General features: G+C 43.5%; 2 protein-coding genes across 2 annotated transcripts; both read right to left on the bottom strand.

Annotated features, from left to right (window-relative positions):
- Positions 1–250: 250 nt before the first annotated feature.
- surf4l (surfeit 4, like) lies at positions 251–7,426 on the bottom strand. The gene is made up of 6 exons (XM_033618900.2): positions 7,244–7,426; positions 4,496–4,682; positions 3,508–3,584; positions 1,843–1,886; positions 1,391–1,580; positions 251–1,297 (listed from the first exon to the last, which is right to left on the bottom strand). Exons 1-6 carry the CDS (start codon positions 7,289–7,291, stop codon positions 1,031–1,033), a joined length of 813 nt encoding a protein of 270 aa, XP_033474791.1. The 5' UTR covers positions 7,292–7,426; the 3' UTR covers positions 251–1,030.
- Positions 7,427–9,097: 1,671 nt separating this feature from the next.
- Positions 9,098–21,087, bottom strand: ciz1b (cdkn1a interacting zinc finger protein 1b). The gene is made up of 14 exons (XM_033618902.2): positions 20,985–21,087; positions 20,149–20,221; positions 17,593–17,686; positions 17,412–17,512; positions 16,579–16,664; positions 15,157–15,227; positions 14,941–15,069; positions 14,737–14,831; positions 14,558–14,651; positions 14,270–14,374; positions 13,925–14,113; positions 10,332–10,386; positions 9,829–9,950; positions 9,098–9,393 (listed from the first exon to the last, which is right to left on the bottom strand). Exons 2-14 carry the CDS (start codon positions 20,175–20,177, stop codon positions 9,340–9,342), a joined length of 1,224 nt encoding a protein of 407 aa, XP_033474793.1. The 5' UTR covers positions 20,178–20,221; positions 20,985–21,087; the 3' UTR covers positions 9,098–9,339.
- Between the last annotated feature and the right edge of the window lie 1,527 nt (positions 21,088–22,614).

Below are 22,614 nucleotides of genomic sequence, written 5' to 3'. Positions count from 1 at the left end.
TGACGAGACACATTTGTTAGAAAAACATGTTTTACTGTGAAGTACAGTGAATTTGTGGCCCAGAGCTTTTATTTTGAAGTTCTGTTTCCTGCTGTAGAGGAAGTGACTATCGGACAGACACCAGTATGATGCAGCCTGTGTCACACTGACTGAGGACAAGTGTGGACGCTGTGAAAGGCGTCTGACATCATCAGGAGAACAGTGATGTCACTGCGGGATTCAAAGGGTTAAAGATGAACCAAACAGCAGCTTCACAATGCGACTGATTTATTAAACATCTCCTACAAAAACACATCTTAGAAAATTATTTCACTTTGTCACAACTTTATAGATACTGAGAGACGAACACAGGAGCAGACGGCTCGTCACACTGACACACAAATAAAACCAACAAACAAGAACACAGGAGAGTAAACAGCTCCACCTGCTGGACAGCCTCCGTCACTACAACTGGATTATTCAGACTGCTGATGGGAAGGATTTAAAAACACACACACACACACACACACACACACACACACACACGTCATGTGACACGGAGAGAATCTCTGATTGGTCGCTCTGAAACTGAGGAAGAGGAGGAGGGCGTGGCTCTGACCTGGACTCAGGTGTGTAAATGAAGCGCACACCTGTACGTGACCTCAGAGCAGCACACACACACACAGGTTAACACACCTGCAGGTGGGAGGAGCCAGTCTGAACACCAGGGAAGCTATGACATCATTTGTTTACATGTTTACATGTTTATCTGATTGATGTTGTTTTAACCTGATTTTTAATAATTTGATGAATTTTCTCCTGTTGATGTTTGGCTGTGATGTCATCAATAATCAGCTGATGATTGATGATGACAACAGAGAAGCTGATGTGACATCATCACTAACAGGTGTGTGATGACATCAGACCTCCTCAACCACTCCTGGAGACTCAGCTTTACCTCCCTTCTCCCTCCTCCCTCCTCCTCCTCACCACTCCTTCTCTTTCGTCCCTGGAGCCTCAGCTTCACCTCCTCCCTCCTCCCTTCTCCTCCTCACCACTCCTTCTTCTTCTCGTCCATGGAGACCCCGCCGGGCCCCAGGGCCACGACCAGCAGGAGGCCCCCGATGACGGAGGTGGTCTGGAAGAAGTCGTACTTGAGGAAGTCGTGCATGGGTTTGTACGACGGGATGTTCCAGAAGGCGTTGAAGGTGAAGTTGATGACGAGCAGCCAGACGACCAGAGTCAGAGCGGCGAGCTTCGTCTTGAAGCCGACCGCCACCAGCACGATGAGCGCCGTGCCCACCAGGTTCTGCAGGATCTGGACACAGGGTCAGAGCGTTACCATGACGACACACACACACACACAGACGCTGACGGTCGTTCACTCAGAGAAGAGGAAGTGCGGACTCACGCTGAAGAGGCTGAGGTCAAAGTGCAGCAGCGTCATGAACATGAGGACGAGGAGCACTCTTCCTCCCAGCTGAAGGAGGTGCTTCGGAGAACTCTGATGACCGAGGGACGGAACTCCTGCAAACACGCTGCGAGCCTCCCCACGACACTCCGCCAGGAGGAGGAGCAGACCTCCGCCCAACGCCAGGTTCCTACAGGAGGGAGGGAGGAGGGAAGGAAAGGAGACAGGGAGAGGAAACAAAGAGAGGAGAGGACACAAGGAGAGAGAAAAGGGAAGAAGAAAAGGAGGGATAGGAGAGGAAATGGGAAAAAAGGAACAAGTAAAGGAGGGTGAGGAGAGGAGGTCAGCAGAGAGGAGGTCAGATTTAAAAAGTGACTTCCTGTTTGTTCGTCAGAGAAATTAAAAAAATCATCCTGTCATTTATTATCAAAGGTCAAAGGTCACACACTCACCTCATCAGGAACTTTGGGTCCCACAGGATGCTGTAGGCCACCGTCTGCACAGAGGAGGAGGAGGAAGAGGAAGAGGAGGAGCAGGAGGAGGAAGAGGAGGAGGAGGCATTAGAGGGTTGTCCACATCAAGAACCAGAATTTAAATATATAGTTTTAAAACTGTCTGAGTGTCACCTGAGTGGCACTGAAGTGTCACCTGAGTGTGAGTGTCACCTGAGTGGCACCTGAGTGTGAGTGTCACCTGAGTGTCACCTGAGTGTGAGTGTCACCTGAGTGGCACCTGAGTGTGAGTGTCACCTGAGTGGCACCTGAGTGTGAGTGTCACCTGAGTGTCACCTGAGTGAGTGTCACCTGAGTGTCACCTGAGTGTGAGTGTCACCTGAGTGAGTGTCACCTGAGTGTCACCTGAGTGTGAGTGTCACCTGAGTGAGTGTCACCTGAGTGTCACCTGAGTGTGAGTGTCACCTGAGTGTGAGTGTCACCTGAGTGGCACCTGAGTGTGAGTGTCCCCTGAGTGGCACTGAAGTGTCACCTGAGTGTCACTGAAGTGTCACCTGAGTGGCACCTGAGTGTGAGTGTCCCCTGAGTGGCACTGAAGTGTCACCTGAGTGTGAGTGTCACCTGAGTGGCACCTGAGTGTGAGTGTCACCTGAGTGTCACCTGAGTGTGAGTGTCACCTGAGTGGCACCTGAGTGGCACTTAAGTGGCACTTAAGTGTCACCTAAGTGGCACCTGAGTGGCACTTAAGTGTAACCTTAGTGTGAGTGTCACCTGAGTGGTACCTGAGTGGCACTTATGTGTCACCTAAGTGGCACCTGAGTGTCAACTGAGTGTCACCTGAGTGTGAGTGTCACCTGAGTGTCACTGAAGTTTCACCTGAGTGGCACTTAAGTGTCACCTGAGTGTGAGTGTCACTTGAGTGTCACCTGAGTGGCACTTAAGTGTCACCTGAGTGTGAGTGTCACTTGAGTGTCACCTGAGTGGCACCTAAGTGGCACCTGAGTGTCAACTGAGTGTCACCTGAGTGTGAGTGTCACCTGAGTGTCACTGAAGTTTCACCTGAGTGGCACTTAAGTGTCACCTGAGTGGCACTTATGTGTCACCTAAGTGGCACCTGAGTGTGAGTGGCACCTGAGTGGCACTTAAGTGTCACTTAAGTGTCACCTTAGTGTGAGTGTCACCTGAGTGGTACCTGAGTGGCACTTATGTGTCACCTAAGTGGCACCTGAGTGTCAACTGAGTGTCACCTGAGTGTGAGTGTCACCTGAGTGGCACCTGGGTGTCACCTGAGTGTGAGTGTCACCTGAGTGTGAGTGTAACCTGAGTGTGAGTGTCACCTGAGTGTGAGTGTAACCTGAGTGTGAGTGTCACCTGAGTGGACACTGGAGTCATCACCACATCTGTTACCATGACAACTACATAACTACAACAAAAACTATGAGTTTTGAGTGAGCAACAACAGAAACAGTGACAACCAATCAGAATCTGAGTTTTCTGAGCTGATGTCACAGTCAGAGTGCCAGAAATAATTCCAGGACCTTTATAGGTCTGGAAAATGAGATTATGAAATCCCAGAACTTTTTCAGCTTTTCCATGACCGTGAAAACCCTGGTGTGTGTGTGTGTGTGAGTGTGAGTGTGAGTGTGAGTGTGTGTGTGTGTGTACCTGCATGCCAATGATCCCGAACAGAGTGAAACAGGCGTACTGAACAAAGTTCCTACTGAGGATCAACACACAGCCTCCTGCAGACAGACAGACAGACAGACAGTTGTTGAGTGTGTTTACATGTTCATTTCATGGTCAGAACTCAGAGCACTGACAGGCCCTGCAGGTCTGTGAACGCACCGTCACATCAACCAGGAAACAATGTCTCAGGACAAAGTTCATATTTTACAGACTTCAGACAGTTTAATCTCTGTTTTCATCCTCATATCTGGGGCCAGGTCTCCAGAGCAGCAGGAACCAATAGGAGTCCATCACATGACCATGATGATGACATGACATGACATGACATGACATGACATGACAAACAAACAGAAAATAATGAAAAAATAACTGGTATGTGCAGTCCTGATGAAGAGCTACAGTCCTGATGAAGAGCTACAGTCCTGATGAAGAGCTGCAGTCCTGATGAAGAGCTGCAGTCCTGATGAAGAGCTGCAGTCCTGATGAAGAGCTACAGTCCTGATGAAGAGCTGCAGTCCTGATGAAGAGCTGCAGTCCTGATGAAGAGCTACAGTCCTGATGAAGAGCTGCAGTCCTGATGAAGAGCTACAGTCCTGATGAAGAGCAGCAGCAGCTTTTTAATGATTTAGCTGCTGCAATAAAGGCTTTATTAATACTTCCTTCCTCAGTCTCTATTTTTTTGGATCGTCTTCCTGTTGTTTCCTGTTGTTTCTTGTTGTTTCTTGTTGTTTCCTGTTGTTGTTGTTGTTGTTGTTGTTGTTCTCCATGAGCATCTGACACAAGGTTTCGATCTACGTGTGATTACACAGAGCGACCAGTCGTCTCTCTCTGTTCTTTAGGATGAAGGGTCAATGAAGTATGAAGTACCTCAAAATGTACTTCCTCCTGTCCTGAAAACTACACAAAGACAAACCCAGTGTGTGTGTGTGTGTTTGTGTTTGTGTGTGTGTGTATGTGTGTGTATTACCCAGCTGCCCCAGCAGGTTGATTAGGACAAAGACGTTGGCGATGAAGTGTCCGCAGCTCCAGGTGGACTCGATGTACTCGCTCTGCTCCGCCCACTGGAACCACATCCTGACGCCGTCCTCCAGGAAGGTGCTGACCAGGCACAGCCGCGCCACGTGGGGGAGGTAGTGTTTGGTCACCCGCAGGAACTGACGCCGAAGACACAGACGCACTCACAATATGTCATCATACGTTAGGATATTATTGATGTTTTAAATATACTGTGATATGTATCATACAGTGCTGTGATAAAATACACTGAGATTTATGATTTCATTCAACAGCTGCTCCAACCGGCTGCAGTCACATGATCGATACAGCAGGTCAGCTTCATTACTGCAGAGTGTGAATTAATGAGGCGTTACCATGGAGATGCAGCAGTTTATTTACTACTGTGGAGGACATTTACTCGACTGTGAGACTGAGCCTGGTTATTCATCTGATTCATAATGTTTGTGTCTGAGTTCACATCATTAATCTGATGTTAGAAAATGTTCAGATCTACATTTCATCCAACAGGTGAGTTCTTAAAAAGCAGAACCTGTAGATGTTTGTTGGTGTTTCTGCTCCTGACTCACTGGATCTGATTTATTGTGTGTTACATTAAAACTCTACAGAGGTTAAAGCTCCAGTGTGTCAAATTATTGTCGTCTATCAGTGAGGATTACAGATTACAGATTACAGATTACAACCAGATGAAACTGCTCCTGGTTAGAATTCCTTCAGTGTTCAGGAGCTGAATTATCCTCAGAGGATAACGTACACTGAGTCGTATGTCACTTCCCACACTGAGGCTGTGATGGGAGGAACTCTCTGACCCACGCTGACCCACATTTTGAAGACAGGAAATTGGCGACACAGACGGTGACGTGGAGCCTGATGGTAGAAACTCTCAAATATGTTTTGGCACATGCCATTTTAAGGTTTCATCCATTCCTACATTTTCAGTCTGGATCCTGCACGTTGTTTCACACATGAGACCTCAGCTGATTGAGACAGGTACAAACACTGAACACGTTAACAAAAAAAAAACTGTGTTTATCAGACGCTGCGTCACAGAGGAGCTGACATGAACACATGAATGTCTCTATCTAGAGTCAGTGTTTGGTTTGTCCGTTCTGGGCTACTGTAGAAACATGGCGGTGCAACATGGTGACCTCTGTAGACGAGGACCTGCTCCCTGTGGAGATATAAACGTGTCATTCTGAGAGAACCAGAACACAACCATTAGATCAGATTCACTTTAGATCTGAAACACTGGAGCTTTAATCTGACGTTAACATGGACGTCATCACCTGTTCTCAAACGTCAGACACACCTGTGACATAATAACGACACCTGTGACATCATAACAACACCTGTGAGGATCCAACCTGCTGAATAACAGGTTAACTACTATATTCTGATGTTTCTCCAAAAGACTACAAACACATTGTGACACAGTGACAGACGCTCCTGGACAAACTTTATCTTTACATGTCTGTGTGGTTTCACTGCTGCTGATTAACAGCTGACTGTCAGAGAGCTGCAGGCTAACATCATCATCATCATCATCATCATCATCATCATCAGAGTGTGTATGTGGCAGCCAGTCAGCTTCAACGTCCTCATCAAACTACTTCCTGTGTGAAGCTGCAGCACAGCCTGACTGTCCTCGAGCTCATTCAACACAAACTTGCTCAATACATTTCATTTCCGGTCCTGAGAGACAACACTACGACCTGACGCAAAACAAATGATAATCAATGATCCATATTTACATTTCCGGTTCATTTTTGCTTCATTCCATGACACAGAGTTACAGTCAACTACGGCAACTTTCGGTTCTTGTGACATAACAATCATTGCACCAGACGCCATTTAGAAATCTGCCAATTTAACACATTATTCTGCTGTGCAGAGCGACACATCCGGGAACGAATATATAAACACCTCAGTTACATTAATAAGACCTATATTTAACTTTCGGCACACATGTAACTGACCGTGACGTCTTAAAATACCTACAAATCTGACTTTACTGTTGTTGAAACTCTTGTGCGGTACAGACTGTATGGATGTACTAAAGAAGTATATTATAGACAGCAGTAATAATTCTGTTGGTAATAATCTGAACGTGCTTTGAACTCAGCAACGAAGATGAACCACTTTACTTTTTTGCATCATGATCTCCGAGAGATCCAAAATCTGATTACTTCCGTCCTCACACATGAACACCGCACCAAACTCCGTTAAAAAAATCGGTGATTTTTTCAGTTCTCCTCAAAACCCGCCGACATTTGTACCGCAGGAAACAACCGAGGGCTGCAGAACATCACCAGGAGTCACTCTTTCCTTCGGCGCACAAATAATTCAGGTCAAACTTATTTTGGTGTTTCATCATAACTTAATTATACTTGCACAAGACTTTGAGGCACACCCTTCCAAACTGCACCGAGAGTCACAGTCTCAACTTTAAAGTTAAAGAAAGTTGATCTTTATTACAACAAAGTTTTGGTTTGGTTCAATAATCTTTGCGCCGCATTCACCGACAGTCAACTGTGACACACGGTGTGTGTGTGTGTGTGTGTGTGTGTGTGTGTGTGCGCGGAGCGCGCAGCTCCATAAAACCACCAGATTTCTGAATGGAATTCGGAAGCAGCGGCAGAGAGGTCCCAGCCCTGTCTGTGGCCGGCTCAGGGTGTGTGTTTCCCCGCAGAGAGGAGCTCACCTGGTCCGCCACATCCTCCGCCTGGCTCATCAGGTCTCCGTGTCCCATGGCTCCGCTCTTAAGGCACTTCAGCGGCTCCCAGCTCGGTACAGTCCGCTCACAAGAGTCCCGGTCCCGGCAGTGATGATGATGATGATGCTCCGCTGCTGCCTCCTCCGATCCCACAATCCTCTGCGCTGAGCGGGCACAGCGCCCCCTGTGGCCACAGCCGGGTGACGCATGCCACGTGGACTGAAAGCAGCTCCACAGTCAGAGGCTCATTAAATAATTAAAGGAGATGATTTTAAAGTGAAACCTTCATGTGAGGAGGTGCTCAGCAGGTTAGGGTCATTAAACCAAATATGACACAAGTATGTGGACACCCTGTCCCTTTCTTCTTTAGTTAATACAATTCAATTGTCACAAAATTCATACTTGATTAATTAAACTACATTTCACAGAGAACTGAAACATTTCCTGACTAGTCTGATCAACAAGAGATTATTCAGTGATTACTTTGATAAGATAATGTTTGTTTGTCTTTTTTTTCTTTCTCCACTGTCTCAGATTTTTTTTCCTCTAAGACTTTGGACAGCAGGAAACTGTGACGGACATGTGTCAGCATTTTTATACAGTGCATAGATAAAACAAATAATCGATATCCTAAAAAACAAATCAGTGATAAAAACACGTGTACTATATATGTATATGTAAAATATAACCATCATTAACTTTGTTTCAGAGGCTTTATTTGAATTTGTATCATTTTATTTTATTGTTATTCATTTGTATTATTTTTAGTATTTTTTGGCTTCCACATTTTTTTGTAAATTCATTTTGTAACATTTGAAAAACATAAAGTAGAATATATTTTTGCACATACCCGACAAGTGCTTTCATTTTTATTTTATTTTTAATTATTTAACCAGAAAAACCTCCTGAGATTCAATGTCTCCTTTTCAACAGTGTCCTGGCAGAGACACAGTGACATAAAGTTACACAGAACATAAATACTAAGTAAAAATATACAGCTCTGAAACAAACAATATGAAACACAAAATACACAAATATTGTTTTTGTAATTTTTTTCCTTTCTATATTTATGTTTTTGTCTCTGCACCAAAACACTGAAGCAAATTCCTTCCATCTAAAAACCTGATTGAGTTAAAGCTGCAGTTCATCTGACGGCCACCAGGAGTCAGTACAGAGACACAGCTCAGTGGAAACACACAAAACAAAACTTGATCAGCGAAACATTCACACCTCTGTCTGAGACTCGTCCCTGATGAGGACAGATGTGACCTTCTTCAATAAGATTACAGACAGTGACGGAACAATCCAGCAGAGAACCATGACCTCACACTGGGAGGAGCTGACCTCCACAGGTCATGATGGAGGTCACGGTGAGATGAAGCCAACAGAACCACATCATCTGCAAAGAGCAGAGACCAGACCCCTCCCCCCGGCTGCACCCTGAGATCCTGGCCATGAGTATCACAACCAGGATCAGAGACAAGAGACAGCACCCACTGAGGACGTGTCTGACACTGTGCCGAGTCTCACTTTGGTCCTACAGAGACCGGATGGCTCGAAGTAACGACCCCACACACAGGACTCCTGACAGGACTCCTGACAGGACTCCCCGTGGGACACAGTCGTCTCCAACTCCACTAACACATGTAGCCTGGATGGACAAACCCCCCCGACCCCTCCAGCAGCCCTGTGACAGTAAGGAGCTGCTCCACAGGTCCAGGACCAGGACCAGGATCAGGACCAGGACCAGGACCAGGATCCACATCATCCTCCTGAATCTGAATCTGAGGCTTGACACTCAGTCAGTTTCCTCTGCAGCTCCCTCAGATAAACTCTCTCATATTCAATGTGTGATACTTTATTATAAATCAAACTGATGTACTGATCATCACCTTCATCATCATCACCTTCATCATCATCACCTCAGAGATACTGTTGATTTCTTTTTGTTTACTGTCTGAATAATTTGTTCATAAATACAAAGTAAAAAACAAAAAAATTCAGAGAGCAGATGATGTCATCATCATCATCATCAGTCCATCAGCTGGATACACAGGTGCATTGTGGGACAGAGTGTGAGCAGGTCAGGTGAGAGCAGATCTGTCCTGGTCCTCGTGTGTCCTCTGAGCTCTGCGTCTCTGAAACACAAACAACAAATATTACAGCTGCAGACACAGAGAGGTGATGGAGCTGGTGGCTGGATATGTGCTGGATGAAATGTTGCTCCATGAGTGACTGTGCGTCTGTCAGACAGATCTCTGGGGACAGTAACGCTCACAGGTAACTGAAGACCTCCAGGTGAAAAGAAGCTAGCTAGCGTTAGCTTCACTTAGCAGTGATCACTGTGACGTTCACACAGAGACACACAGGAACCAGTTTCATGAGGGGTAACAGAAAAGTAATGTAACGAGTAGTGTAACGAGTTACTGTGGGCAGGGAGTAATGAGTCAAGTAATGTTATTACTTTTAAAAAGGGTAATGAGTAATATATTACATTTTTAGAGTAACAACACTGCTGACAGGTAAAGCAAGACAAGTGTGTGTGTGTGTGTGTGTGTGTGTGTGTGTGTTACCTGCAGGTTGAGGTAGTGTGTGTGTGTCCGGCAGTGTGTGTGTCGTGCTGTCGTCTCTCTGTAGAAGAACTTGTTACACAGTCGACACAGGAAGCCAGAAACAGGAAGCACAAAACTACTTCCTGTAGAGACACACAGAGACGTACTGTTTATACATCATCATCATTTCTGTCTCTCAGTTTGAATATTTATTATTGATTATTGTTCAGCTCATTGACGGGTTGATGATGATGATGATGATGATGATGATTATGATGGTGTGAAAACACACAAACAGGAATTCTGTCATGAAACAGATTCTGATTTAAATAAAAAACATAATTTTTCAGTGAACATTAATTATAAAAATAATTTTAAAAAACGTGTTTATGGCGTCAGAGCCACACACACTTTATATTTACTGTGTATTTACTGAGTGAACTCAGACGTCAGTCGTCCACTGAGAGGCGACAAACCACCGTCAGACAGAACTAACAGTTACCATAGTAACCATAGGAACATACCATATATGGTGTGGGAGTCATACTGCTCACTGTCTGTTTCCTGTGTGTCAGCTGCCTGTAACACACACACACACACACACACACACACACACACACACACGCGCACACACATTATTGTGTTGTGTGAAAAATCATCATCATAAATTAAACCATGAAAAACTATTTCGACCTTTCAGTTGTTAAACGATTATAATGTGATGCATTTAACACAAACTCTGGTATTTTAAAATGTTACGTAATTATTATTATTTTGTTTGTTGTTATTTGTATATGGATGGATATTCTGTAGAGGCATTAGAAAATATAAAATATAAAATGCACAGAAGTTTAGAGAATCAAAATTCTGACTTTGTTTTCTTAAAACTCTGAAACTGTTATCCACCTTATTTTTCACGGAAACACGGAGGCAAAACAGAACGCAGCCAGCTTCCGTTTTTTTGTGCGACACTTCCGGTCCAGCACTCTTACCACTGTGTAAATGGGAATCGCCTTGTTGTTTACCTTGCTGAGTTTAGCTATATATATGTATATATCACATTTTTCACGTCACTATATCACCGTTTAGACTAATCTGATGTTTGTAAAGTCTATAAACACAATGACTGAACAAACATTAGTATTTTCTCTGTGTGTAATTAATAACATGGTTATCGTAGATTAGCTGGGCTAACCGTTAGCTGTTAGCCGTTAGCCGTGTCTGTAATAACTCACTAAACTCACAAAGTGGTCCGTGAAAAAAATATTTTCTCCAGCGGATGTCTTAGTTACAACATGATTGAGCTAACTGGAGTAGTTTCATGTCGTATCTGACAACGGGAGGCTTTTAACAGATGACGATCCTGATGTTAGCTTTGCTGCTAGTGTTAACGTTAGCTGTCCCTGTCAGCTGCAGCCACTGATGCTTTCTAGACATTGTGATTTCCCAAAACTGAATAAATACCACACATAGCAACACAAAACTGCTTTGCTAGCTCAATCATGTTGTAACGGCTGGATGGTTGATGCGTACATGCTGATTCAGGTGCTATCAGAGCCGATCCGCGCATCACTATGGCTTAATGATCAACTCAGGTCCTGTTGGGCCCATAAATGGGCCCACCCTCAGATTCATTTGGTTGTCATTTTGGCTGTGGTCATGCTAGAAAGTTCATAAGTTGCACAGAGGCCACTTTTCCAGGGTACAACATGCTCCTGGAAAATCTCCTGTCTACACCTTAAAATGAGCTGTATGCAACTTTGGGCCCTGTTCTCCTGTTATGGACAAAAATGGGCCCCATTGAAACCCATTATAAAATGCAAAAAACACACATTTTTACCTGGTGGTTATTTTTTCCCAGAAAGATGATTTTTCTGTTTTCATGGCTTAATTCACAACAGGGGAAGTCAAAATATAGGTTTCTGAGCAATTTTGGAAAATTCATTCAGGAATACTATTGTAGCACCTTTGCAAAAAAAGGGGTACTGACAGGCTGCTCCCCCCATGCACCGCTGGACCCCACCTGGCCAGACACAAGAGGATGAAACTGGTCCTGTGTGCAAATCATTTGCTTAAATTCATGATTAGAGTAAAGTTCATATGTGCATTCAAATATACCAACAGCTAATTGTGAAGTTGTGTTGTCTGATTTTCACCAGCTTGCACATTTCATCAAAATTACCAAATTTCCTTTAATTTAGTCGAAAAATATTGCATTGCAATCACTGGGCGCGCGTTCCCGCGGGGCGCGTTCATGTGTGTGTGAGTGGGTACGTGTATGGGACATGTGCATGTGTGACTTGAAAGGAGTTGACATATTATCTTTATTTGCAAGCAGTAGCTGCAAAACTAAAACTTGTCACAGCAGCTCCAGACCCGGAGATCCAGCCCGGTTCTATCAGCGGACCCTCCCAGAGCGCTCGCGGGGAATGCTGCCTCGCTTCCCCGCTAAGATGCGGGAGGGACACCGCTGAAAATTTTTACGGCTTTTTTCAAAACTCTGATCCGAGCATTATCTTCATTTGCAAGCAGTAGTTGTAAAAATAAAACTAGGACGGTAGTTTCAGACGCGGAAATCCAGCCCGGTTCTTTCAGCGGGTGCTCCCACAGCGCTCGCCGACAATGATGCCTCGCTTCCCCGCTAAGATGCGCGAGGGAGACCGCTGAAAGATTTGACGCTTTTTTCAAAACTCTGATCTAAAATATCAGATTACGCCGCTTCCCCTTGGTCGATCGAGGTCAAATAAAAAGTGTTATGATCTCTGAGATCCCCTCTTTGCGATGCGTGTCCAAAAACAGCTCGGCTTGACCAACAAAGTCACGTGATCAGGCCATTTCGGTGACGTGACACCTAAAAATTTACTGCGCATGCCAATATAAAATGAAAAAAACCCTCCAGCAAACTTTATGCAAACAAATCAGTGTGGACACTGTTCAAAGGCACACATATGCCTGTTCCAATAATAGTAGGAGTAAATCAGATTATTATTGAAATTATTGATTTATTGCAATTTTTCAACTTTTTTTTAATAATGGTATTAGCACTCCATCATTAAAACTGGTCATGAAAGGGTTAATTTATAAATATATTGATGAAATAACACATCACACATCAGAAGACAAGTAAAATTACACAAATAAAAAAAAAAAATTGTAATACATATTTTTACTTTTGTGTGGTGTCTGTTGGAATACATAGAGCACAAAAATGTGTCCAATAGCAGCAATGTTAGTGTTTTTTAACAGGACCTGAGGGTAAAACAACCCGTCCTGTGTTAGGAGTGTATGTCGCTGACAGAAAGAAAGAAAGAAAAGGGAAAAAAAGATAGAAAAGCAGCGTACACCTCACATATTTATTTCTCACAGTTGCGCACACGTGTGGCTGGCATGCAGAAGCACCGTCTGTGTGTCTGTGTGTCGAGGGTGTGAGCCGCAGCTTCAGCTGCTCAGGTAGACAGGCTGTGTAGCCCGGTGTGTTTTTTCACTGATTCGGTTCTGCAGGTTCTCTGCTGGTACACTGGAGACGGGGATCAAGCAGTTTGTCTCACTCGGGATAGATTGTGCTTTTTTGGTTCATAGTTTATGATTGACGTGCGATTTATTCGCGTTTAGAGGGAATAAATTTCCGTTATAACGGAAACGTGGGCACAGTTATCTAACGTTATACAAAATACACAGACTAACTAACTAACTAACTAACTGACTAACTAAGTGATTGACTAACATAAACAACTGAAAATTGAAAAAAACATAGCTTGCACCGTTAGCTCCGGTAAGGGAAAGCATGAGGGAAAGCGGCTGACCGGAAGTCACGCACAAAAAACCGGAAGTTGGTCACTATTTACTTCCGTGTTTGAAAATAAGGTGGATTGATCAGTTATTAATTAAACACTAATCAATGAACAGCTGCAGCTCGACTGAAGAGTCTCGTGGAGACTCAGGTCGGACTGAAACTCACCAGCTGAACATGAAATGACCTTTTTATTTCACCACCTTCACAACATGTTGAACATCATGTAAAATCACACGTGACAGAGAGTCGGATTGATGAAGCCAATCAGTGAGCACGAACATGAGGTCATGAGGTCATGTGACAACGCTGTCACCTGCTGCTCACCTCAACGTCTGGTTGTTCCTCCATCACTTCCTTCTTTGCTTCTTCTTCTCCTACACCACCCTCCTCTTCTTCATCTGCTACTTCTACCTCTTCTTCTTCTTCATCCTCCTCCTCTTCCTCCTCTCCCTCAAAGCAGCCGACAGCGTCCACAGTGATCAGCTCCTCCTCCTGAGCCTCCTGCAGGTGCACCTGGGAGGAGACAGACACAGAATCAAACTCACTCTGTTTACCAGCTGACTTTAATTAACGGGTTGTTCTGGTGCTGAGCGTTACAGGTATGTGCCCGTGCAGGTTTCATCAAATGGACCCCCCCCCCAGCTGTGCTCGGCGGCGCCCCCTGCTGACCTGCTCTTTGTGCTCCGCAGACTTCATGTGTTCCACGAACTTCCTGGGAGTCCTGAAGTGACGTTTACAGACGGGACAGAAGGGACGACTCAGCTGCTTACACGTCTGCAGACACAGAAGAAGAAGAGACATTTATAAACCTGTACTTCCTGTAACCTCTTCACAATAAAAGCCTCTTGCTGATACACAGGTGGAAAGCTTTTAATGTGACGCAGCAACAGGAAGTGTTCAACCCTCTGACCAATGAAAAGCAGCAGCGTCCATGATGTCATCAGTGTTGTTTCCCACCTTGTGTTGTTTCGACCGTCGATGGACGATGACGTCGCCGCTGAAGTGAGTCTGACACGTGTCACACCAGCGCTGCGTATCAGGCCGACGCCCCCTGGAGGACACAGGAGGAACCAATCAGGACGAGTCCACTGTGTGTGTGTGTGTGTGTGTGTGTGTGTGCGCGTGTGAGTGTGTACCTGTCCTGCAGGGTGTGTGTGTTGAGGCAGATGGAGTGTGTCATCTCCTTCAGTTTCTTCAGGTGTTCTGATCCAGTCATGTGCTCCTGAAACACCTGGACACACACACACACACACACACACACGGTCGTCTGTCATGAAGCAGAGGTCTGAACCCAGAGGAGCAGAGTGAAGAGGAGGCGTTACCATGGAGACATGTCTCACCTGCAGGGAGCGACAGGTGAGGTTACAGACGTGACAGTGGAGTCCACCTGTCTGTCTGTCCGTCTGTCCGAACTCTCTGCTCTCACTGCTCTGCTGGATGGTGACCTTCAGTGACCTCACGCTCTGCAGCTGACACACAAACAGGAAGTGTTGCAACACTTACACTAATGAGTGATGTCATGAAATGCAGATGACATCAGAGTGTTACATCATCACCTCAGCTGCTCTGCTGTCCTCACTGAGCTCTGCTGAGCCCTGCTGCTCTGGAGGAGGTCTGGAGGAGACATCTGAGGACACATGAGACACATGAGACACGTCACAGCTCATTCTGTCTCTACTACTGATACACTGACTGACAGTGACATTAACCAATCAGGTCACTGACAGCAGGGCTGGGCGCCGGTGCTCTGTTGACTCCTCCCACTCAGGAGCAGACGGTTTGACTTGTGTGCTTCAAACTGAACTGCTCTAACTTTAAATAACGTTTCTTATTGGTCTGTGTCATCTTTTATAGAAGCAGATTCACACAGTCACAGTTCACAGAAGGACACAAGTTCCATCCTGGCCTCAGACTGAACTGTGACAAACACCATCATCACTGCTCCCAAATCTCTCTTCAGATCCAGCCACAGCTCCTCCTCTCCATCGACAGCTCCACTGTGCTCTCCTCCCCTCTGTAACCTCCACCTTTGATCAAACCCTCTCCTCTGACCAACACATCAAACACATCACAGCCCTCCTCCACCTCAGAAACATCGCCCACCTCCGTCCATCTCCTGCTCTTCAGCTGCAGAGACTCATTCACACATTCATCACCTCCAGACTGAGACGGTCTCCTCTACAGTGTGTCAGTCACAACACTCAAACTACATCCTGAGCTCTGCTGCTCGTCTTCTCACACACTCCCACACCGTTGACCTTCATAACCTCCACTGGCTCCCTGTCCCCCAGCTTAACCACTTCAAACTCCTCATCATCACTAATCAAGCCCTCCATGACCTGTCTGAGCTCGATCTGGGGGGACACCAGAGACTCCCCGTCACTCTCCACCTTCAACAAATCCTTCAGAACACACCTTTTGAAAACTGCCTACAACTTCTACACTCGCTACTCGTCAGGTGTTTCTGAGCTCCAGGTGCCTGGCCTTTTTGCCAGAGCGCTCTGAACTCCTCGAGTTGACAACAAGTGTACAGTTGATAACCAATGGAGGAGAAACTGGTGGTAGTGGTTGCTGGATACCCAGAGCTATACGACTTTACAAAGCACAGTTAGCACCATGTCAATAGAAAACAGCAGATAAGTGCAGTACTGTAAACGTCCATGATGGAGGAGAAGCTCCTGGACCAACTGGTGGTACTCCCCATGATCCAGCCTCTTTTTTAGGGTCTCATGTACCCACACAGATCTCTGTTTATCTGCTGACAGCCTCTCACCCTCAACCAGAGGCAGCTGTGAGATCCAGTAAAGAAAGAGCTGAGAGTCTGTCAGCATCTGTGTTTACTGTGAGGTCACCGGAGCTGCGTCAATAATATGATGTCATCTGACACCTGATTGGTGCGTGTATCGTTATCTCTTAGAAATTTCAATATCTGTTTGTAAGCGACACACACACACACACACACACACACACACACACACCTGCTGTGGAGCAGCTCTCACTTCCTGGTTGACCACATGACCCTGAGACTCTCTCTCTATTGGTCAGAGCGGCGGCCTCTTCACTTCTGAGAGAAAACACAAAAAAAAAATTGAGTTCAATAAAACATCACACATTTAAACTTGTTTTTATTGTGATGTGTGGGTCACAACAACAACAACAACAACAACAACAGCAGTAACAGTGTCTAAGACAGCTGACGTTCCACAGTCACATGTCAAACTATAAAAACGTCCATCTTTAATATTCGTTCTAATTAATTTATTATTTACTGAATTACAAACAGTAAACAAGTGTTTGTTTCTGTCTCTGTGAACTCTGTGACGCAGCAGAGTGAACGAACGCAGCAGGTTTTCACTGTTAATATTTCTCAGTAAATAAAGATGAGACGCTGCAGTTTATGTGTCAGACTGAGCTGAGCTGAGAGACTGAGGTCAAAACACTTGACACCACCAACAGCTACAGCTCTGACCATCATCACTAATCAATCAGTTATCAATCAGTCATTTATTGATCACAGCTTCTTCAGCATGTTGATGATTTCTTTTCCACTACTGTTCATAGTGTGATGAAGACTGCGGCCTGTAGAGGGCGCTAACAGCACTTAGGTGAAACATCTTCAGTAAAATAAAACTATAAATAAAAAAATAAAAGAAGAATAAATAAATAAATATGAATAAATAAAATAAGTAATAATAAATATAAAATAAAATTTACTTTAGAAATAAATAAAATAATAATATATCAAAAATAAATAAAATTAAAATTAAAAAAAGAAAGAAAAATAAAAGAAAGAAAATAAAAAGTGTCTGACCCGTCCAGTCTTGCCCTCTTCGTCCCTCCTCCTCCTCCTCCTGCTATCTCTCCTCTCTCTTCTTCTGTGGTGGAGGAGCTGCAGCTTCCTGTCGCTGAACCCTGACAAATAAAACCACACACACAGTGAAACAGACGGGTGACAGCAGACACACAGCAGAGGGTGCATTTGTTTCACTGACCTGCTGAGTCAGGAGGTGTTTCCTCTGTATAAGGCCGACGGGGAACTGAACCTGCGTCACGCTGTTACACCCCCCAGAGACAGGTACAAAACACCTGAGAGAGAAACCAGTCACACCAGTCAACAGCTCATCACAAGACCAGAAGCTCAAATAATTCATACATTATTCTGTCTGTAAAGAGGCAGGTGGAGGAAATATTATGAAATAATAATAATGATATCACAGTGTAGAAATAACCTGTGACTCAAACTCTTTCTGAAGTTAAAGTACAAAAGTATCAGAATCAAAATATACTTAAAGTACCAAAAGTACTGATTCTGCAGAGTAATAAATATCTGATGTTACTGACTCATTAATGTGTTAATCAGCTCATTTGAATCTCTTATATCCTGCTGGATTCATCTGTGATAACACATCAACATCATTTATTACTGATTATATTTTGTATCAATAATCTGAATCTGTGAAGGAACTAAAGCTGCCAGATAAATGTGCTGCAGTAAAAATATTTTACAGCTTCATTGATTATTTTACAGATTCATTATTTTGCCTGTAAAATTTCCAGAAACAGTCAAAAAAATCATCAGTTATTATTTCCTTCAGTCCAAAGTGACGTCCTCACGTCTCGTTCTGTCCAGCCAACGGTTCAAAACCCAAAATTATTCACTTTACTTTCATGTTTGACAGAAACATTTAAAAAATCGCCACATGTGAGAAACTGGAAACAGATTCTGTTTGTTGTTTGCACTGTGAACACAAGCTGTCCTGTGTCACTGCACTTCACTGCACAGCATCTTTATGGATTCAAATATTGTCTTTATCTGTGTCGTTTTATTGAGTTAATGTCTCATTAAAATGTCGTGTGAAAAACTGCACTGCAACTGTTGGAGGAAAAACATTTTGACGTCTCCCTGTGTTTCAAAAATAATTCACAGCTTTGTTGCTGTTTCACCTACGTTTTACACAAAGTTTTGGAATCAGAGTTTTGAGGTGAGGAGAATGTTAAAGGGATAGTGCACCCAAAAATGAAAATTCAGCCATTATCTACTCACCCATATGCCGAGGGAGGCCCTGGTGAAGTTTTAGAGTCCTCACATCACTTGCAGAGATCGGCGAGCGGAGCAGCTAGCACACCTAATGGCAGACGGCGCCCCAGTCTAACGTCCAAGAACACAAAATTGAATCCACAAAATATCTCCATACTGCTCATCCATAGTGATCCAAGTGTGCTGAAGCCCCGACATAAAAACTCTGTTTTTAGCCTCACTGTAGCCTGTAGCTCTGACTGCTTCTCTGTGCTCTGTGCTCACGTGTGTGCGCTCAGGGTGATCGGTGATGCACGGTCTCTGAAGAGCAGCAGTCTCGTCAGTACTGATGTCCAGATTCTCAAGTGCAGGCATCGCCAACTCCCAGTCTGAGCAGCAAAGACTTTCCTCATCCGTTGGCATTGCTTTGCATTTGAAACAACTACACCACCAGGTTTCCAGTGCTCGACTCCGGTATTCTGCGGCTGGCTGAGACTCATGAGCTGCGGCGGCTGCTTCGTCCAGTAGCCTGAGTTCCGTCCGTATACTCGGGCTCAAACAAATACGGCTCAACAAAGAAATGCTGTTCCTCCTCAATTTCAAAGTCTTCAGACATGTTGGGCTGTCCTTTGCTAAAAGACCGTAGTGCAAATTATCTTTTAGCTCTGTGGTTACTGTTGTCTCCCCCTGCGTAGCACAGAGAAGCAGTCAGAGCTACAGGCTACAATGAGGCTAAAAACAGAGTTCATATGATGTTTTTCCAAACTTTTTATGTCGCGGCTGCAGCACACTTGGATCACTATGGATGAGCAGTATGGAGATATTTTGTGGATTCAATTTTGTGTTCTTGGACGTTAGTCTGGGGCGCCGTCTACCATTAGGTGTGCTAGCCGCTCCCCCTGCTGATCTCCGCAAGTGATGTGAGGACTCTAAAACTTCACCTGAGCCTCCCTCGGCATATGGGTGAGTAGATAATGGCTGAATTTACATTTTTGGGTGCACTATCCCTTTAAGGTGTGTTTTAAATGATGATCTTACAGAGTAAACACACACACACACACACACACACAAGGTCGTGCTATGATTGATTTATTTAAAGGAGCTCTGAATTTCAGTTTGAGACTGACTGGTGTTGGTTTCTGGATTATTTTAATTGATAGTGGTGTGTGAGATCTTGTGTTTGATTATTAACCTTCATCTGAGTCTGTTTTAGGTTCAACATATAAAACTGTTTAACTCAAGGATGAAATGATGATTTGTCTTTTCCCTTCACTTTCTGTAGCGGAGGACATGAGCTATTCTCCTGTGTGACACCCAAATCATACGGTGTTCAACTGGGGATAAATCTACGCTACAAACTCACCTGTCTGACAGGTGACACTTTGATGTATATCTCTGTCTTGTAAATACTGATCTTTAACTTCAGTTTCTCAGATGACAGGAGACATTTGAGCCTCTGATCCGTTGTTAAATGTCTCAGTGTGACATTAACAGCAGAAACCAGTGAGCAGCCATTATAACCAGTCCTCACCTGTCTGATCTCCTCTGCTGTTTGACCATGTTGAAGACCAGATGACCTTTGACCTCTCTGCTCCGACACTCACCTGCACGGACAGTTTAATGATCAGTTAAATTAAGACGCTGATGAAGTTAAAATGACAAAGCCACACTGTGAACATTCAAATAAAATCTGCAGCCGCCTGAACCTGTAAAATAAACAGAACTCTTATGGAGTAAAAACTACAATCTTTTCCTCTAAACGTCATAAACACGCGTCTCAGTAACGGACAAACTCCAGTAAATAACTCAAACTAATTAGTTAATATTAATCCTTCAGTCCCGTCTTCAGGTTAACATATGAATAAATACAGACTTAAATCAAACTTGATGAACACAGAGACACATTCCTCGTTATAAAGATCGCTTCTACTTTTCGTTTATACAGAACTCCGTTCAAATACTACGACATTTTAATGTGGAGATCGTCATTGCTCCGCTGCAGAGGTCTCAGAAAACGACTTGATTCTCAGGTGAACTAAAAACAAACAGTAGAAAAATAAAACCTGCGTTGAGCTCAGTGTATAAGCCGAATATACAATTGACCTCTGCTGATTCCTAACATGTCTTACTTAATTAGATATAAGACACTGTACTCGTTAAAAAACACAGACAATCTTTAATTGTGTATATTTCTAATGGAAGTCTTGCACCGTTCGTGTTTGGCTAACATTAGCGACATTAAGTGGCTTCTCCGAACAAACAGAGCTAAACTTGAATGTTTAATATGTCTCTGATGTTTATCACAGTTTAACAGAAGCGTAAATACATGTTATTAACTTATTCACAGTTAGATGAAGCTCAACTTACCGCTCAGCAGAAGCTAAGGCTAAAGCTAGCTCCGCTACATGTAAACACAGCACACTGACTCGGTGGTTGTTTCTGAGCTGCTCTGTCGCCCCCTGCAGGCCGGAGGGAGAACTGCGGCCACCTGAGGAACTGCAGCTGCTTCTTTGAAACACGTCTGATGTTATAAAATCATTGACACTGAAATACCTGAATATAGAATATAATTATATTCAATCCTATTGTGATTCTGTTTTATTCACTCCTTTATTTGTAATCTGTGTTTGTCAGATTATGTTTCTTCTGTAATGTGACTGTGTTTATAATGTTTTCACTGCCTGCATTCATCAACACAGTGTTGTGTTAATTACCTGAATCCAGATTCTGATGTTACACAATAGAAACATGATCTATTTCACAGTGAAGCTGATTAATGTCTCTGAATAACATAAAACAAGCCTGAGCAGAGGTGACGGCTGCAGCCTCGCCTCAGAGGACATGACATCAGTGTTTATCTGTGTGTAACTGTTTATCTGTGAAATCAGTCAATCAATAAATGTATTGTATGGAGTGTTTCCAGGCTGGAGGGGAGAGCTGTGATTGGCTGATGCGGTCTGGAAGTTATTTGCAGGTTGCAGTGAATCTGCTGGAATTTCCTGGATTCACTGAGCAGACGGAGACGCTGCAGACATGAGAGGAGGAACACACACACACACACACACACACACACACACACACACACACACACACTACTAAACTCCTCTTTACTGTATATATATTAATTTATTACTTCTACTGTTTGTGTTTTTTTACATTTTACTTTTTTTTCTTTTTTTAATTTACTGTCTTTGGCTAAAATCAATTCTATAATTTGGTGATTTGAAGAAATGTTTTCTTGATTTTTATTTTTCAATTTTGCATATACTGTAGGGTTTTTTTTTTACTTTACAGTTTTTTGGCTGCGATAAATGGTTTAATTTTGTCAAGGCAGATTTGGAAGGCATGTTTTCTTTGAAATTTGTCAATATTTTTCAACATTTTCAATTTTTAAAAAATGTATTTTATTTTATATTTAAATCTACAGTTTTCTGGCTGTGATAAATGCTGTCATTTTGTCAAGGTGGGTTTGGAAGGCATATCTTTTTTAAAATTGTTTTCTTTAAAATACGTCAATTTTTTTCATTGTTTTCAATTTTTTTTTTTAAATTCATTTTGTTTTTTTCGTTGTTTTTTTTTTAAATCTACAGTTTTCTTGCTGTGATAAATGTTATAATCTTGGTGATTTGAAGACATGTTGTCCTGGAAATGTTTTCAAATTTTTTTCATAAATTTTTCTTTTAATTTACAGTTTGTGATAACCGGTGTAAAAATCTGCAGTAAAATAAACACAAAATTCAACCATTTAAATAAATACCCTCCCCCATAAACAGTGAACGCTCCCCCACATGTTTCAAGAGACGTCTGAGACAAACAGATAAACAGCTGTTATCTGATCTGTACAGTAAAAACTGTTTCCAGCCGCCTGGAATGTGACACACACACACACACACACACACACACACAGTGTCTCTATATAAACTGGTGTCTGTTACTGATTTAACGTCTTTTCACAGTAAAATGTGTTTTTCATTCTGGATGTTAAAAAGTTTCTTCT

This window comes from Epinephelus lanceolatus, chromosome 9, assembly GCF_041903045.1.
Source record: "Epinephelus lanceolatus isolate andai-2023 chromosome 9, ASM4190304v1, whole genome shotgun sequence".
Lineage (NCBI taxonomy): Eukaryota > Metazoa > Chordata > Actinopteri > Perciformes > Serranidae > Epinephelus > Epinephelus lanceolatus.
This window is presented reverse-complemented; position numbering and strand designations above follow the sequence as displayed.